Source organism: Coenobita brevimanus, chromosome 94 (genome assembly GCF_032717465.1).
Source record: "Coenobita brevimanus isolate Jiangsu-jjx chromosome 94, ASM3271746v2, whole genome shotgun sequence".
Taxonomy (NCBI): domain Eukaryota; kingdom Metazoa; phylum Arthropoda; class Malacostraca; order Decapoda; family Coenobitidae; genus Coenobita; species Coenobita brevimanus.
Window position 1 is genome coordinate 3,251,917 of NC_137047.1, and position 19,248 is coordinate 3,271,164.

The 19,248-nt window shown below is 44.3% G+C and overlaps 1 protein-coding gene across 1 annotated transcript in view; it reads right to left on the reverse strand.

The window, feature by feature from the left end:
* Positions 1-17,833: 17,833 nt before the first annotated feature.
* Positions 17,834-19,248, reverse strand: part of LOC145412977 (uncharacterized) — a 71,616-nt gene continuing 70,201 nt past the window's right edge. The window contains exon 7 of the mRNA XM_080282800.1: positions 17,834-18,462. Coding sequence (XP_080138926.1) covers positions 17,834-18,462 — 629 coding nt within the window. The remainder of the gene's footprint in view (positions 18,463-19,248) is intronic.

Genomic DNA, 19,248 nt, shown 5'->3' on the forward strand with positions numbered 1-19,248 from the left:
AACGACTAAGTGAGTGTGGAGGCAACTAAAAGGAGTGTGGAAAAAAAGTAAGTTGATTGTGGAGGTAAAGTGGAGTGCGGCGGCAGCTACCGGTACGTGGAATGTGGAGAAGAGCAAATTGGCCTGTGGCAGGGGTAAAGAGGGCAGGTAGGGGTGTAAGCCAGCAGCTAAGTGGAGTATACAGAACAGCTAAAGGTGGAGTCTGGAGGACAAGCAGGGAGGATTATGGTGGAATATGGAATGTGGAGGCAAGCAGGTGGAACATGGAAGCAACTAAGGTATACCCTATTTGATGCGGTGAGCATATGAGGCAGTGGAATATAATGCGGAGGGCAGACAGGTGGAGTATGCTAAGCGGAATGTTGAGGCAGGTAAGTGAAGTGTGGAGGCAGGACAGGTGAGGTGATGAGGCGGGCAGGTAGACAATTAGCAGAGGGTGACCACAGGTATGCGTTCAGCCCACGTAAACCAAATCCTGTTTACCCAGAATACTTGATGAGCCGGGACCCACACACACACACGACGCCACACACACACACACACACACACACACACACACACACACACACACACACACACACACACACACACACACACACACATATATATATATACATTCATATATGTTTGCACCAGATATGCTATAGCACACACACACACACACACACACACACACACACACATATATATATATATATATATATATATATATATATATATATATATATATATATATATATACATTCATATTATTTTTTTTTTTTTTTTTTATGCGACCGACTCGGGGCATAGGCTTCACAGCCTGCTTTCAAGGCCCAGTAGTCCTCCTACGTACCGCACACCTCTACATGTCACCACTTCGGCGCTAACACCCACCGTCCATACTGAATACATGCTAGGGCTGTCTCATACAGGACTGGTGTATTGGTATTAGCGGGGGTATTTTTACGACATGTCGGCGAGCCTTCTGGTAGATTAGTAAAGTCTGATTTTATGAAATTCAAATCCTTAAACTGTTCCCTGCCTCAGCGGGATTTGAACTCGGGTCCGTCAGGACTGCAGGCCAACTTTCTACCGATTGAGCCACACAGATATGCTATAGCACACACACACACACACACACACACACACACACACACACACACACACACACACAGCTCACTATAATCTAATACAGTATTTGTGTACTCTTAAGCACACACACACACACACACACACACACACACACACCTCACTCTCTCACTCTCACACTCACCGCCCAACCACTCCACATAGACAAATACGAGAATTATTAATCAGGTCTACTTACATATGAATTGATAGAGGGAATTCTGAACAAGGCAGTGGCCATTGGATGAGAGAAGTGGGTTGAACTATGTGAGTAAATACGAGTGAAGAACTTTTTGGAAACGGCGATGGAATCAGGCGTGTGATTAGGGAAAGAAGCAGTTTGAAGATAAAAGATTAAAGGAAGAAGGAATAAAATAAAAGAAGGGAGCGGTTAAGAAGAAAAAAAATGTGCAGAAATTACCTATGGAAAAAAAGATCAAATGAGGATAAGGAAAGTTTAGAAGAGAGAAAGTGAAAGAGAGGTAATGGAAGAATGAGTTTAGCCATTCGCTCGAGGGCGCTCTCTGCTTTTTATTTTGGCTCAGAATAAACTATTTCAGTAAAATTAGAAGAGATCCATCAGGGTAACGAGGTTAAAAAAAATAGTCAGTGCAAGAATAATCGAAAGTGGAAAGTCAAAGAAGTAGATTAACAAAATAAGAGAGCAAAGAAAACACGAGGTAGAAAACAAAAAGGAAGATAAAGAAAATGAACAAATGGGATGAAAAGCCAAGACAAAAATAAAATTAGGTTGAGAAACGATTAGAGGAGAGAAAGACACAAGGGAACGGGAGGCTATAAAAAAATATGTAATAAAAAACTAGACACGGCGCGACCCTTTTAACTTCCCCGTTTGATGGTTCGATAACAATATTTCCCCTTCAACAAATTCTCGCTGAGTGCGGTGCGAGTGTGTCTACCTTTGATCCACCTCGTCCCAGACCCCCTCCCAGCATCACCAAGGACATCAGGCATAACACAGTCTTATTTCCACAGTCGCAGGAATGTGATGTGATGTGATATGATGTGATGGCCCTCCTTTGCCCTCACGGGTTCGAAAATCTGAGAGGTGTTTGGAAGTTTATCGATCATGTTAACCTTTTGACTGCTAACTGCGAACCTGAAGTTTCCATTGCTTGTCATTTGCCTCAGAGTTATTTACCGTGGCTAAAACTGTAAAACTATTACGTCTTTCTTTTTTAAATGAGAAATTAAGAGGGTTATACCATTTTCTGGCTAACGCAACATGACTTTATCTAGCCGAAAAGAATTAATCTCAGCCAAAGGGTCAAAAGTGCTAGTTACAGTACTTTGTGGACAACAGTAGCCTAGTCTCTGTCCCTCTCCTCTCGTGCGGGACACTATGGGATTGGCTGGTATCGTTTATTTCCATAACACCAGAAAGGGAAAGAGAGACGTGCTTTTGATCCCAGGGGCTCCAAATGTTTACCCGCAGCTTGCCAGAGTCGAGTACCAGCAAGCAGTGTGGGGTGTGGGGGCAGCTAAGTGGGGTGTGGAGATGTGAGGAGGGGTGTGGAGGGATGTGGAGGGGTGTAGAGGGGCGTGGATATGTGCAGAATGGTGTGGAGGGGTGTAGAGGGGTGTACATGGGTGTGGGGCGTTATGAAAGAGTGTAGAGGGGTGTACTGTAGAGGAGTAAAGAGCGATGTTTAAGGGTGTGAGGAGTTTTAGGAGGGTGTGGAGGTGTATAGAGGAGTGTGGAAAGTTTGGAATGATGTAATGGACAGCAAGGTGAGATGTGGAGGGATGTGGAAAGATTAAAAAGGGTGTGGTGAGGTGTGAAAGGGTGTGAAAGGAGGGTAGAGGAAAGCAAGATGGATGTGTAAGGTGTGAGATATGCGGAGGGGAGTAGATGGTTGCGGGCGAGGTAGAAGGGTGTGGTGGGATGTTAAGGGATGTGGAATGATATGAGGGCAGTAGTGAAGGGTGTGGTGGGGTGCAAAGGGGTGTGCAAAGGAGCAAGGTGGGGTGCAGAAACGTGTGCAGGACAGCAAGGTAGGATGTGGAGGAATGGGGATGTGTGTGGACTGTGGAGAAGGGGTGTGGAACTAGTACCGTGGGGTGTGAATGCACTTATCTACTCTCTTTGAAGCTTCACAGTTAAAGTTGAATGTCTGGCCTGTGATCGTGAAGCTTCAGCCTCTTTGTGGGTTCTGGCCGAGGTGGAGAGACATTTATAATTCCCAGGCTAATTACCAGCAGGTGTTTAGCTTCATTTAAATATTCCCGGCCTTGTCGAACGTGTTGACGAAGGCTGGCGGGTGAGAGGCGGCATCAGAAGCCAAGTTAGTCAGTTATATAGCTATGTCAGGATATATTTACTACCAATTAGTGGGTATGTTTTAACATTTCTTTACCAATTCTTAAATATTCTTCCACATTTTGGGCATATTTCTTCCTGACTGACGCGAGTTTTGTGCACTGCTGTACTTTATTATTTTCAAAGTAATTTTAGTTACGTAAAAGTATTATGTTGGCAACACTGACGCTGCAGCATCAGAGACGACCGTACTCTGAGCCGTTCATATATGCACCGCGGCATTAATATTTGCCCATCTAGTATGAAGGGTCTAACCTCTGCTGAATAAAATCATATGACGGTACCCAGAATGAAACAGAAATGTCACCTTTGTTTTGGGTGAGCTAAGCAAAGGCAATTTTTAACCTCTTCACAAAGGGAGACCTTCATTCAACTGAGTAAAATAACCTCACGGGATTTAAAAGAAAAAAAAAGTTTGTACACCCAAAGGACGCGCTGAGGGGGAACAAGAGGCGATGGTGGTGTTCACTCGAGGGGAAAAATATGCAGGAATAGTCGAGGTCCTCCCCTCATTTTGCCACCCCGATACCCAGGCTAAAGTTGACGCTCCGGCGATTTTGTAGGTTGATCTAGAGGGGAGACGAGCGGCGCTGAGGGTCGTAATATTGGCAGTTTTGCTTTACTTTGTTTTTTTATCATCAAGAGATATTCACTTATATTTAGCGGCAAATGTAAATACCAAAATATAAAAACTAACGGTGCTGTAATGACTGTGTCAATAGTCTGTCGATGTTTTTGATATTTTGGTCATTTTTTGGTGATTTCTGCTGCCTGCGTACCCTTTGACATGCAACGGGTAGCCATATTCATTTTTTTTTTTTTTTCAATATTCTGTCGATGTCCGTGAGACGTTAGCATTATTTCTTGGGGTGAGTTATGTGTGCTACCAAGTTTATGGATTTTGTCAGCAATCTAGATTAAACTATAAATGTTTTATTGTTATTTCTCTAGTGATAAGTGGAGATTTGTGAAACAGCGACAAACTAACACTATGATGTGGCAACTCTGAGCTCGAGATCACTCGAGATGAAAAATGTGCAGGAAGAATCATCTCATCCCCTCATTTGGCCACCATGATGCCCAAGATCTCGATGCTGCCAGAGCGGTTTTTACTGATAGATCTACAGTACAGCAATGTATTCCTGCGTAGCTTGCTGAGTGGCGTGGAGGGAGGGATAGGCAAAGGAAAACTCGCAAAAATTGTGGTGTAAAGGGCGATGCTGTAAATGTAAAAAGAAAAACTCTGAGGCTGGGTGGCCACCTAGAACGAATGATGAGTTAAAGATTGACTAGAAAATGGATGAAAATGAAGAGAGGGAAGACCACGAACAAGATGGAGATATGAGGTACTACAGTAGGTCTATGTAAAGGAGGGTGGTGCGCTTGGGAAGAGGGGTAATTAGGGAATATGTATTTAATCGCCTGGAGATCCATTTATCGAAGCTACCCCATAAAGATGCTGTGTCGGGCAATACACAGATAAGCATTTTAGGAATTTTAGCCTATTTCTTTGGGATATTGTTGAAAGATCTCTGTCACTGATACATTATTTCAACTTAGGAACAGTTTTTTATATAGATATTTAACAAGATTTAGTGACAGGAGAGCAATTTTTGGATGTTTCTCGGAGATTAGCATTAGCTTCTCGTCTGGCATTATTTATTTCTATTCTGGGACAACGTTTGGGGGGAAATAATGATAAAGATATAAGAATGGTTTAGCAGTTTTAATCTACGTCTCAGCGATTTTCTTGATGTTGTTTGTGTTGGCGATATACGGTATACTTTTCCAAAACGTGACAATATTTCTGAAAATGTTTACAAAGACTTACCAGTATTCTAACAATCTTATTGTATCTCTTAGTAATTTTCGTGTGTGTAATTCACCGGGTCGGTCAGGATCACTTGATGGTCGTGATCGTCAGCATTTTACCCTCCCGGAAGGGAGCTGAGAGCTCATATAGTCCGATCTAAGGGCAAGGCTGTGACCTTCACACACCCACACACCCGTCCCCTTGCTCTAGGGGGACAGTAACCACCCACTTCGTCAGTGAAACTTTTCACAACCTAAGCGAGGCGCGAACTCCCGTCTACCAGATGGCAAGCGAGAACGTTACCACTGTGTGTGTGTGTGTGTGTGTGTGTGTGTGTGTGTGTGTGTGTGTGTGTGTGTGTGTGTGTGTGTGTGTGTGTGTGTGTGTGTGTGTGTGTGTGTGTGAACGATATTCTAAGACCTTTCTGAGAGTACTGTAAGTTTATCAGCAAGTGTGAATAGGGTTTGGCAACTCTGAGTCCCAGGCTCCCTATGTTGACAGGTGAGTTCGAGCAAAGGGAACGACACCCCCCTCCCATCTCCCTCTCTTCCCCTCTCTCCCCTCTCCCCTCACGGTACCTCTCCGTCTCCCCTCTCTTTCCCTTTGGCATCTCTCCGCGCCCTCTTAGATATTCAAAGTTTTTCCGGCTCGCTTAGATTCTTTGATGGTTGTCGAAGATGTTGACAAAGCGGGGAAGGCGCGAGACAAGCCGAGCCCACTTGTTCCGCCTCGTCCAACAGAGTTCAAGTTGGGCCCCTTTGATGTGGCGACTCTTAGATAGGTGAGGTGGAGGGGGAAGGTGGGGAGAGGGGGTGGAGGAACGAAAGGGAAGGGAGGGGAAGGGAAAGATGAGAGGGAGAGAGTATACGTGAGAAAAATGCGAGCGGGGAAAGGAGGAAGAGATGGGAAGAGGTGCAAGGGAGGGAAGGAGTAGATGGGAGAGAGGAATGGCGAGAGAAGAAAGAAATAGGGGCAGAGATGGTACAGGAGGCAAGAGTAGAGAAGGGAAGAGGATGAAAAGAGGGAAGGGAGCGAAGAGAGAACGGGACGAGGTAAGAGGAGGAGACCCAGAAGAAGAGTAAAGACAGGGAAGAGAAAGTTAGATACGGGGAGAGGAAAATATAGTGAAGAGATAAAAATTATGGATGGGGTGGGAGAGAAGAGAAGTATGAGGGGAGTATTAGGAGGAATGACGAGGGGGAACGAGGGGGAGGAAGGGAAAGTTGAGAGAGAAGAGGGAAAGATCTTAGAGAAGCCAAAAAGAGAGAGGAGGAGAAGAGAAGGAAGTGAATGAAGAGGAAGGAACGGAGGAAGGAGGAGAGGGGTGACGAAAACATATGAGAAAAAACATCTTAACAGGGGTAAAGAAGAGGGGAAAAAAGTATGAATGGAGAGGGGGAGGAAATGATGGGGAACAGAAGGAAGGAAGGGGTAAAGGGAGGAAAATGAGGCAGAGGAAAAACAGTTGAAGAGGAGGGAAGGGAGGGGAAATGAAGGAAGGGGAGGGGGACGGAATATGGAAAGAAGGATGACGATGAAAGAGGGGGAAAGTAGGGAGAAAGGAGAAGGACTGAAAGGAAGAGAAGGAAAAGATGGGAGATAAGGATGATGATGGGAAAGAGGGGAAGAGAGAAGGGGAAAGGAGAAAGAAAAAGAAGAGAAGAAAAAGAAATAGAAAGTGAAAGAAGGGGAGAAGGCGAAGATGGCAGAAAGAAATGACGAGAGATTGGAAAATGGGAATGATGCAATGAAAAAGACAAAGAAAGATGGGGTAAGAAAGAGATGAGGAAGATAGAATAGAGGGATGACGAGGGAAAAAGTAAGGAATAGGAGAAGGGGGTGGTAGAGAAGGCGGGAAGAAACTGAAGAGGTTGGGAGTGAGGAAGGGGAGGAAGCGGGAGGAAGATGGGAGGAGAAGGGGAGAAGTGGAAGATGAGAGAGGTGACAGTGGTAAGGAGAAATAGGGGAAGAGATGGAAGGTGAGGGTAGAGCGGGGGAAAGAAGGGAAGGGAAGGGAAAATAAGGGGAGGGGAGGGGAGGGAAAATAATAGCAGGATAAAGTAGAGAGGAAGGGAGGAAAGGGAAAGGAAGGGAGGGAGGGAAGGGGGCAAGAGGAGAAGGGTATGATGAAAGAGAAAGATGACGAGTGGAGAGAAGGAGAAACAGGTCAACAAAGGGAAGGAATGGAAGTCAAGGCAAGGAGAGGGAAAGAGGAAAAAAGAAGGGAAGTGAAAGGGAGAGCGAGAAGGTCTAATAAAAAGAAAAATTACAGATAAACAATTCATTCAGTATCTAGGAAATCATCGCAAGTTTGTGCTTAGGATGAACGTGCATTAAATTTAAATGTATAGCCTAAAGTAGTATTAAATGAAAATAAACAAAGGCTGAAACAAAACAGACTGAATACTATCCAGTTATAATCTGTAATCGCAACATCGAAACCTAAATAAGATGCCACAACAATTACGGTACGTCTCTCTTAAGGTAATTATAACTGTGCGTAGGAAGCAATAATACGATGCAGGAATCATCATCTTGAAAAAGCTAATCAATATACTCATCTCAACAGGGTAAGAGCTTAACCACTGAAGCACGAGGGCCAAATTTTGAAGTTATTGCTCGAGGATTCGTATATTCATTTTATTGGAGATACTTGCTAAAGATTTTATTCAGCTTGGGGTAGATTTTTTTTACGAACTGGATGGATTATATAAAGCCTTCATTAACACCTTCATTGCTAGACGACTCACCTAATCCTTTTTAAGTTCAGTAAAGGTCATTTGGTAGTAAGAATATAAAAGGTGACGACGTCGTACTGTACAAGCTTACATATGTGCGCTGAACGAAGCATAAATCCTAAAGTTCTATCATTGCCACCTGGAAGTATGGTGTACATTTCCGTCATACAGAGAAGGTAAGTTTTGTGCTGTCTCCTTCAGCTCGAGGACGTCAGGTTTATAGTTTCCTCTTTTTATTTTTGACGAAGGGTTATATACAGCCTTCATTAACGCTTTATGAGTGGGAGTCCTTCTAAGCTGAATAAAATCGTCCGGCAGCAGCAAGAACAGACTTTACAGATGCGTCATAGCAGTGAAATAATGAACAGAGCACGACTCCTAAAGCCCTCTTATTGCTGCATGAAAGTATGGTGTACATTTCCGTCCTCTAGATAACAAATGATAGGGTAATCTTCGTTAATTGTGGGAGAGAAGCGCGTTGGTGTCCTTCAGGCGCCGGGGTCAAGCCATCCGTGACCCCGAGCCGTGGTGAAGAGGTCAGGATGAAAGCAACAATTGTTATGAAACTGTGTATATGTGGCTCAAGTGGAGGTTGTTAGGGCACGTGGCCCGCACAACCAACACATTGTTCCCCCACTGTTACTGCCCACCCACTTCTGCCCGCACACACACACACACACACACACACACACACACACACACACACACACACACACACACACACACACACACAGCCTTCAATTCCTACACACATGCACTCACCTTGCACACACACACACACACACACACACACACACACACACACACACACACACACACACAGACTGACACACACATACAGACTGACAGACAGACAGACTGATACACACATACACACGCACGCACACACACACACACACACACACACACACACACACACACACACACGTCGAGCAAAGCATAAAATTCATCTTGTTATCGCAAGAGGGAATGTAACAAGCTCAAGGAATGAAAGGGCTGGAGGCGAAATATGACTATGGGCACGTTGGCCGCCAATCACATGCTACATTGCTTTCTGATCTTCCACGTAGGATCTTTGTGTTTGGTTCGGGCTGTTGTGAGAGCCAGGGAGAGTGGGTCAGAGCGCCGGCGTCACCTTTGTGGGGCTTCGTGTAGTGTTGAACAAGGGATTGCTAGTGAAGCCGACCCGGAACATCCCCTCCATCCCTCTCACCTTAATCCCTTACTCTATAAACACCATCATACTCCCTTACCCACACCCATATACACTTAGACTGCATACACACATACACACACACACACACACACACACACACACACACACACACACTTACGGTTCTGTTTACGCCATTGTTTGCGCTGTCTGTTCAGGACCCTCTCCCTCTAAACAAAGAGAGATAATGTCACCTCACATCTCACGAGTAGTTGGATGAATGTTGCTTGTCCCCTCCATACCAAGGTGTATTGTATTTCTGCTTGACATTTTGTGGTAAAGGGTTAGATGAAATGCCCAGGCGATCATTGTCTGACCGAATATGGTTCACATATAGTTTCTCATACGACACCCGGATGCTGTAAACCTCGCGAATCGATGTTAAGGTTTCGGAATTTCCTGGGTTCATTAGTACCGTTATCTCATCAGCATAAGAGACGAAGCTGGAGGAAGTCACGAGTATGTAACTGTGGCAGGGCGCTCATAATGATTCACTTACGGTATTACTCTTATTCTTCGGACAAAATCACGATGTAACTTTCTCTTTCCATTGTACGAGATATTTGTTAGACAAGTGTGTAGAGGGCTCGGCGGTAGAGTATGGAGGGTGGAACTGAGTGGGGGATGAGGTGGAGTATGGGGGGTGGGATTGAGTGGGGGGTGACGTGGAGTATGGGGGGTGGGATTGAGTGGGGAGGTGAGGTGGAGTATGGGGGATGGGATTGAGTGGGGGGGTGACGTGGAGTATGGGAGGTGGGACTGAGTGGGGAGGTAAGGTGGAATATGGGGGGTGGGATTGAGTAGAGAGGTGAGGTGGAGTATGGGGGTTGGATTGAGTGGGGGGTGAGGTCGAATACTGGGGGTGGGATTGAGTGGGGAGGTGAGTTGGAGCACGAGGGATGGGATTGAGTGGGGAGGTGATGTAGAGTATGGGGGTGGGATTGAGTGGGGGGGTGAGGTGGAGTATGGGGGGGTGGGATTGAGTGGGGAGGTGAGGTGGAGTATGGTGGTGGAATTGAGAGGGGAGGTGAGGTGGAGTGGAGAGGGGAGGTGAAGTTGGTAAGGTAGGGTGGAGCGCGGGAAGTGGGATGGAGTGGGTGAGGTAAGTGTGGTGGAGGTGAAGCAAAGCAGGGAAGGAGGAGTGTGAGAGTTGGGGAAGAGTGAAAGATGGGGGAGAATGAGAGAGGCGGAGTGGAGCAGGGTAGAGGATGAGGAGTGTGTGACGAGCGGTGACTGAGATGTGAAGGACGAGACAAAAGCCAGAGCGCAAATGGAGTACGAATAAGTATGTGGACGATGGAATTTGGGAATTGAATAAAAATGTGAGGCAGAATATACAGTAAGTGTATGCGCTCGAGTTCTTTGAATGCTTGTACTGCCAGACGAACGACTACCCTCATCCCTCAGTATGGGACAAAGTTTCCTACTCTGTAACCTGGATGAATCTGTTTCAGTCCGAGGCTTCACAAAACATCGAACTTTACTTACCTCGGGCGTATCTCCTTCCGTCTCGCGCCGTCACCTCCATCACCTCCTGTAATATCCGAATAAGTTCCTTATGTTCTGCAGGATGGAGTAACAGTGAGGCCACGTACACTAGTTAAAATAATCGTTTGATAGGTATCACTTGCATCAACAGAACACCACATCTGGACTCTCGTACGGCTGTCACAAGGCATAGATACGCTCCACAGTCAAGTCTGATGCTTAATGATCACTACAGCAAGCTTTACCACGCTTTATCTAAACATAATTACGCCCTGTTACACGAAACTGTACGCAGGTACTTTATAATAAAATATGCTCAGTATGGTCAGAGTTCGCGGAAAAATCACAAATCACGGAGCTCAAGGCCGGGACGCCGTGGTGACCAGCCTCCTTCCTCCGGGTAACTGGTGACCGATTCTGAAAATTCTGCCACGTCATCATACTCGAGGATACCTATTTAGCAACGAAGCACCGCGTTACTATCTAATAAATTTTTAGCAGGAACGTTATGAAACATTATGATAATTGTACTTGAGAGCGAAATTTTCATCCTTAGTGTTCATTTGTTTGTTTGCTTGTTTCCCTGTGTTTATTTTTTTATTTTTTTTATTTCAAGGTGGCTTTTCCTACTTTTTACTCGTCTCTCCACCTCAAACAACAGCGGAGTGAGACCCCAGGCAGTGATGGGGTTAAAACTCGGGCAGTAAGCTGGAAATAAGTTTGCAGGCTTGTATTTTGACTATTGTTTAACGAAGAAATGTAAAAAGAAAAATATTTTGTATCTATTTTTAACATGATGCATGCAGTTCGTTAACAATGACGGGTGGTAAATAGTCCTTCATTAACAGAATCAAACACTGCATGTACTATAAACATTTTATTATGAAACAACACATAAGTTTAGATTGGAAATATGTTTATTACAATAGCCTAAGTTGATAAAGTGAGTCAATATGACTTTGTGGAGCCCCGTCAGGGTATACAGTGGCTGGCTAGAGGTTCCCTACACTCGATATCACATGACATAAACTTGAACAGCAAAGAGGTTGTATATTTTCTCCTACAGACGATACGCACCTTTATCACTTGACTGTGGGCCTTAAGCTAGAGTCCCCATTGTTCAATTTCACCTTTCACTCTGCATGGCTTACTTAGTATATATGTACATACTTTAATCTAATCATGTGAGATATGTGGTCACTTATCAGACAACAAAACCTTCGAATGGATCACAAAGGCTCATTTTCGCTGGCTTGTAAGCTACGGTGGAATTCAAATGCAGTGCAGGAAAGGAAAATGTTCATGTGAGATAAAATATACATAACGTAATGACACCTCTGAGGCAGACACGAACCAAGACCCACAGTCGTGTTCCCTTGTGTGACCAGTGCCCAACACAGCCCCATGGGTCAACCAGCTGATTACAGGTCACGAGTGCTACCTGATATGACCCGTAAACACCCGTGGCAGAAGTACCTATGTTGAAATGCAGGAATCATATCCACATACTAATATTGTGCTTATTGTGAAGATACCCGTAGAGGGTACAAGTCGGGCCGTGACTGTTTTCGTTTCCACAATAAAAAAAGTTTAATTCCAGCAGCCAGAGGATGTTTATCTTCATCTTATAATTGCTACAGCCAGATAACTTAATTAACCGTACGATAATTACCCAGCTGAAGCGGCCAGATGTAGGTCCTCTCATCAGTAGTCATTCCTTTTCGGATGGATAAAGTTGCTCGATGGTAGTAAAAATAAAGCAGAAAATGTTGTCCTCAGACTGAAGGAATGAAGTGCCTGGGTATAATTCTTTCCTCTGAACAAATACTCAAGAAACAGGACCCTCGTTACTGACCTCACCGCCATATTCTCGTTACTTGGCAGACTTCGTAACACCTCCTCCTTAGCAATTAATATATCATACCTCAATACTCCTTTGTGTGCTACTTATGTCGTTTAATAATAAAACTCGCATAAATAACACACATGCATATTACTGAGATGTAATATGCAGAATACATCGCTGAGGAAAAGTCTCCAGTGTCAACAAGAATACGGCCCAAACACAGATCAGAATATTACATCAACCTCCCTCCTACGAAAAGGATCTGGAATATTAACGTCATCCATACAGTGACGTCTTTTCATATTATATACTTTGCTACCGTCAGTTTTATTCAGGGTAGTGTCCTTGTCTTGCGCTGGAGGGGTTATATATAGACTTTATTGACACCTTTACTACTGAGGGATTCTTCTTTAGGTGGTAATATCGCCTGAGAATAACATGGAAAAAAATACAAGAGTTGTCACCATACTGAAATCATCTCTTTGAAGGTGACGTCTCTTCTTTAGTCTTCTCACAAACAGTAGGCTATATTCAGCTCAGCAGATCCCCTAGTAATTAAGACCGCATCTTACCCCTCGACAACAGAAAGTCTTCCCTGAAATGAGTAAAAATCGTCTCCTGGCGGGAATAACAAAATATAAAAAGCGGTCGCCGTACTGAAGGGGTTAATTTTATCAAATAGCGCGATCGACTAAATTGCTACGACCGGAAATTAAATAATAATAATAATAATACATAAAAATATAATAATAATAATAATGATAATAATAATAATAATAATAATAATAATAATAATAACCGTTTCAGTGATCTCGGCAGAAAAATAATAAAATTAATTATAATATGATGAAGCTGCAGGGCTGGATTGTGAGAGCGGAGGTAAAACACAGCTTGCCTCTGGCTCGGCCGCGTAGCATTAATTCCACTGTGTTAATTGAGTCCAAATGATAAAAAAAAAAATGCGTGTAAAGGGTATTTGGTATAATCAGGGGCGCCGCTGTCCGAATGGCAATTTACGTTAATTCTGTTGATAATTACATGTCGGCGTGATTTTGTAGGATCCACCCATTAATAAAAAATTTTACAGCTCGTATGAAATTGTTCACCGATGAATTCCACCCAAACTGTTCTGGCCGATTGTCCGACGGAAATGCAAATTACAATGTTCCCTTCAACGCTGGAACAACCTTCTCATTTAACCACTTCAGCGTGATGATGTATTTTCTTCTTTTTACTCTCGCTACTAGATGAAATTTTATTCAGCTCGGGAGAGAGTTTTTTTTATTAGACTGGAGGAGGTATGTTTCGCCTCCATTATCTCTCTCAGTCTAGGAGCGCTATCCCAAATTGAATAAAATCGCCGGCAAGTACTAAGATTATACAAAACGCGTCTTGGGATTGAAGATGTTAACTTTCTCACTTCGATGACGCATTCTTCATTTGATTCAGGCTACCACCAGACGATTTCATTCAAATTACCAAGACCAGTCAGTTGTGAGGAGGCTACTAAAGGATTTATCTAACCTATCCAGTTAGAAATGGCTCCTAAACTGCATAAATGAGCTCCATATAGAAAGAATGGTAAATGAAGGGGTTTACTTTCGCAACATCAGTTTTGCCTTCCTCACGAAACTGTAACAGCTAACTGAAGTCTTCCTGAATGACAAATTTTTCTTCAGTGGTGTTATTCTATTTTTTCTTTTTTTACGGAGAGAATTGGGTCCAACAGTGAAGCATTAGCCCTCTCACGGTCGATTTAGTTAACTTCAGGATAAGCTACCAGATCCTAAGCGTTAACACTGACTCCGGTAACCCTCTTCTGGTGGTGCAACTATACAGTAGTATTTCATTTGGGTCAACACCAGACGACTCTACCCAACCAAGAGTGAGTCACAGGAGCCTGAGGGCTATAAACAGAAACCAGTGATGATTAATTCTGAATAAATCGTGCTACCGTGATAAAATAAGTGCTCTCTGTCTATCTCTCTCTCTCTCTCACTGCTACTGACTCTTGGCCGTAAATTCTTGTGAGTTTAGAAGGCTCAGTATCACCTCTTCCTAGGCATTATATTTTCTGCAAATGGTACGTGAAACTTCTCGAATGTGATACTTATACACTCTATGTCGGTAATAAAACGATATAAACAGCGACTGAATATGGGGCTGGGTTAAGTGGATAGGTAAGTGGTTTGCTATTCGAACTGACGCGATATTAATCCTTTGGTAGGGCAGGGAAAATTTTGATTATTTGAATTTTGTTAAAAAAGATTTTACTGATTTTCGAAATGACCCACCGATGTAGAATCAAAACACCCCCGCTAATACCATAACACCAGTCCTGAATGAGAGACCAAACATGTATTCAATATGGACGACGAGTGTTAGTGCTGACGTGGTGACATGCAGCGGTATGTGGCAAGGAAGACAACTGGCTAGTCCTCAGGAAAAGGACATTCAAGTCTATCCCCAGAATCGAACACACCAAAAAATAAAATAAATCGCTTAGGAACGTAGGAAGTGGTGCCAGAAAGCCTCCTATAAGCTGGCGAGAATATGATCCATTATACTGTACATGACACCACGTACAGTCGGGGTCGATACTTGTGTCAGATGGAGGGTCAGTCGGGGTCAATGCTCGTAGTTGTGTCAGATCGGGGAACAGTCGGAAGTCAAATGTTGTCATAAGAGTCAGTGGTATCGGAGGTACGTAGCCCCACTGATTCTCTAGCACAGGTTTTGACCATGGCTGTACATCCTCCACTACAAACTCTCAGACACAACTTTTGACTTCGACTGTACAGCAGGCTACTCGTCGCCGGAGTCAGACCCAACACGGGGAAACCGAAAATAAAACACGCCTATATGATGCGTCCTATATAAATAATCAATAACAAAAAAATCCACTCTTTAACAGAGCCACGTAAATTCATACTATTACCACGTCTGAAATAAAACACTGCAAACAAGAAGGTAGCCATATATCGAGTACATATAATGCCGTACTATTGGTTGGTCGAGTGTGCAAGTGTGAGTTCAGCAGATACAACAGTTGTTCATTTTAACCTGACAAACCTGAGTCACGCCCCCAACTTGAATGCCGAACAGTGACTGGGTGATGTGAGGTTGACGGTAATACTAAAAGGTCAAATAAAACTGACTGAATTAACGCAGAATCGTAGCACTATCTTTCCTGCAGTAATATCAGCCAGTCAGCTGAAAGGAAGGTGGGGCATCTTCACCTGGAAACTTTAACTATAGCCACTGCAGAAATATTCTGGTGTAACTGACTTTTAAAAACTTTCTTAGTTACATTTCATCGAACTGAAATAATTGCAAAAATAAAATACTTCTCTATCACCATTACAAACCAAGAAAATACACTGATCCAGACACAGCTCCCACACAAACACGTACTAATGCAAATCTTAAGACCATATGACCAAAGCTTAAACTGCAAAAGGGAAAGGTCTTCCCAGAATATTTTACTGTATTTTCTGGTACACGTGATGGCAAAACGCGACAGGCCTCTCAGTGCTGTTTTTGGCTAAACTCTGTAATGTGGGATGCAATTTGATCACAGTTAATCACAGGTATTGAGAGAGAGAGAGAGAGAGAGAGAGAGAGAGAGAGAGAGAGAGAGAGAATAGAGAGAGAGAGAGAGAGAGAATATTCTTTTCCCTTCGCAGTTTAAGCTTTAAACAAACGGCCATTTTACACATTGAAAAACCACAGTTTTAAACCTGCCGGGAATGAAAAAGATCCGCCACTGATGATAAATATATAAATATCACACTTGAGGCTGCCCTATGTGATATTATGTGCGACTGTCTGAGGGAGAAGCAGTAAGGGGGCACCGAGAGAAGTGTTTTATAAAGGATCTTGACCAATTTGCCAGGTAAACATCATAATTGCACTGTAAGAAGTAGATTTATTTTAGCATTTTTTAAACTTTAATTTTCACTCTAGTCTGGCTGTGAAATGCTTGTTAGATATATGAGAGAAGCGTTTGGTTGTGAAGTTTTGGTAGCCGAAGGAGTGAAGTGTCTGCTTGTGAAGTGACTGGAAGCTGTATGAGTGAAGGAAAAAAATATAAACAATCAATCTTATACCCAACTTTTAAGGTCAAGAAAGTTTATAAATACTTCCCCGGGTTCCTGATGACAAGGTGACCGAGCACTGAGGGAGGAAAAAAACTCTAGGTTACTGATGTGATCACGCTATAAAAACAAACTTTGTACTTAGGTGAGGAAAAAAATAACAAAGTAATTAAGCATACGTAAAATTTAGTGCCTGCAAGCTCTCAGAAGCGCTTTCATGAGTGCTCAATTAGGCTAAATGGAAGAGTAAATTTTTGAGTTATTACATTAGCTGTCACATAAATACGCTGTCATGCAAAATAAGCACTCTAAACATAACCATTTTTTTTATTCAAAGGGACCAAAACACTACTGATCCGAGATACTGTTTCTGATCGCATACACCCACTGGTCGGGATCACCATGTTCCTGGATCACACACACACGCACACACACACACGAGATGCTCTATACAAAAACGTTTGAGGTGTTGAGGGTAGACTGCTCTTACGGACACCGGGATGGACATAACATTAACAGACACAAGGTCACACGTCTCATGACTTTGGCAGATAAGTAAGTAGAGCTATGGACTATACAGAGCACGGGGGAGGGTGGCCCGCTTACCACACGCTGGAAGGGATGGGGCTATCCCGACACAGCACTAACGTCGCGCAATACTCGCACATCTCATCACATCACATTTTTGTACAGTACTTCCTTTCCAAATTTCACTGTTTTCGTCTCAACGGATTTATCACCGGGAAGTCCACCAATGCCTGCTCCCCCTGAGCAACCTTGGCCCCCTACACCCCTTCGCGGCCTTCACATCACCAACTATAAACTTCACTAAAAATGATATGCTACGGGATGTTCAGAGTGGCCGCGTGCAGTAAACAGTACACTGTGGTAGAGAGTCCTGGCGGCAGCGGCGGCGGCTAGGGGCGCGTGGCCGTGACAAGAATCACAGCCTCATGCCAGTGCCGCTGCCAGACCCTTGGCACTGGAACACTTTATATCCTACGGTACAGAGGCGCGTCCGTGCCGTTAGCATCACGTTGCGCCAAGCGGGTCGGGCCGCCGCCTGGATCACCTCCATGGGTCCCTGTTGACACACTTAAAGCTTGACCGCCACTGGGTCACGATTATATAACTTATTCCTAGGTCAGCAGCTGCGGAGTTGAGAGGCCACCGCTAAACGAGGGAGGTTAACCTTCTGGGCGGTGGGCAGGGGGCGGAGCTGGGGTGATCTTAGCGCCCCCCGGCAGCGTGTGATGTACAGTAGGCAGAGCTGACGGTGGTGACGCAGGTGGTAGGGGGCGGGTGGCCACGGGTCGGGTAACGGTGGGCGGCTGCAAGGCAGTTGTGCTGTAGGGTGGCGCCCCTAGAGTGGCGGGTAGGGGTGCTTCCAGCCCTGGTGGGGATAAATGTGACCCTAAACCGTTGAGGCCGTGAGGCAGGGACGGGAAGGCGGGGGCGTGGTGTGGTGCCAGCCCTAAGGACTTGGCGTACACCTGTAACAGTGCCTCCTGAGGTGATGGTAGGCGAGGTGCCAGCGGTAGTGGCCGGGCGTAAGGCGACGCCTCCAGGTGCAGTGGTCGGTGAACGCCCATCTTGCCCGCCGCTCCAACCAAAGTCGATGACGGTGATGTCGGAGACGAGGACGAGGAAGCCATGTCAGCAAGAGACCATATCCGGGGCTTGACGGGTGAGGCGGGGGCAGGAGGGGCATGATGAGGGCCATCACCCCCACCTGTGGTACTGGAGGGAGAGGGGGGTCGCAGAGGTGATCCTTCACTACCGTCCTCAACACGACCCTCGCCGCCAACGTCAACTTCTGTAACAGAAATGAAGGTAAGTGAAAGGGACAGTGGAAGTAACTTAAGGTCGTGTTCTAAGTGATTTTGGAGATTTTGTAACACCTCATCCTTAGCCATTAATTCTGCACATTGACTCCAGTAACCCGATTTATGTTATGGATGCAAACTATGTCGATATTAAAACAATATAAGTAAGTTCGTAAACAAGAATACGTTAAAGTGTATTATGTAAAAAAAATCGCTAAGAAAGAAAAGCTGCGACGTCTCCTACGTCATTCAGGCTACAATACGAGCAAAGTCTTATAAGGTCAGTCTCATCCATGGGATGCTCTCAGGGTCTAATATGAAAAAATGATATTCTAAGTTGGACTTTCTCTAACATGAAAATGCGTGAAAAAAATGCTAAAACACAGTCTCATAAAATTAGGTCGCTGGTTAGCACTGGGTTTGCCCCTCAACATAAACCAATTCCCTCCCTCACCTTACACACACGGTAACATGAGCTGTTCAGGTAGTGCATAATACGTCATTCACCGTTACGTATAAATCCTTTGCGACCTACCTTATCTCATTAGTTCCAGTTTTATCAAATTCATATCATTCTGTTCGTATCAAAAGGTAAGATTTTGGAGAATGAAAGGATATATGGTACATTTCTTTGAGAACTCTGTTAATTGCCACGCATATTTCTCCATGCTCCTGGATGCTACCCATCCCTTCCTTGTTTCAACCTCTGCCCTTACAGTGTACTTAGCAGTCCCATCCTTCATCAATTTCTTCGAACTCTCACAATCCTAAAACAT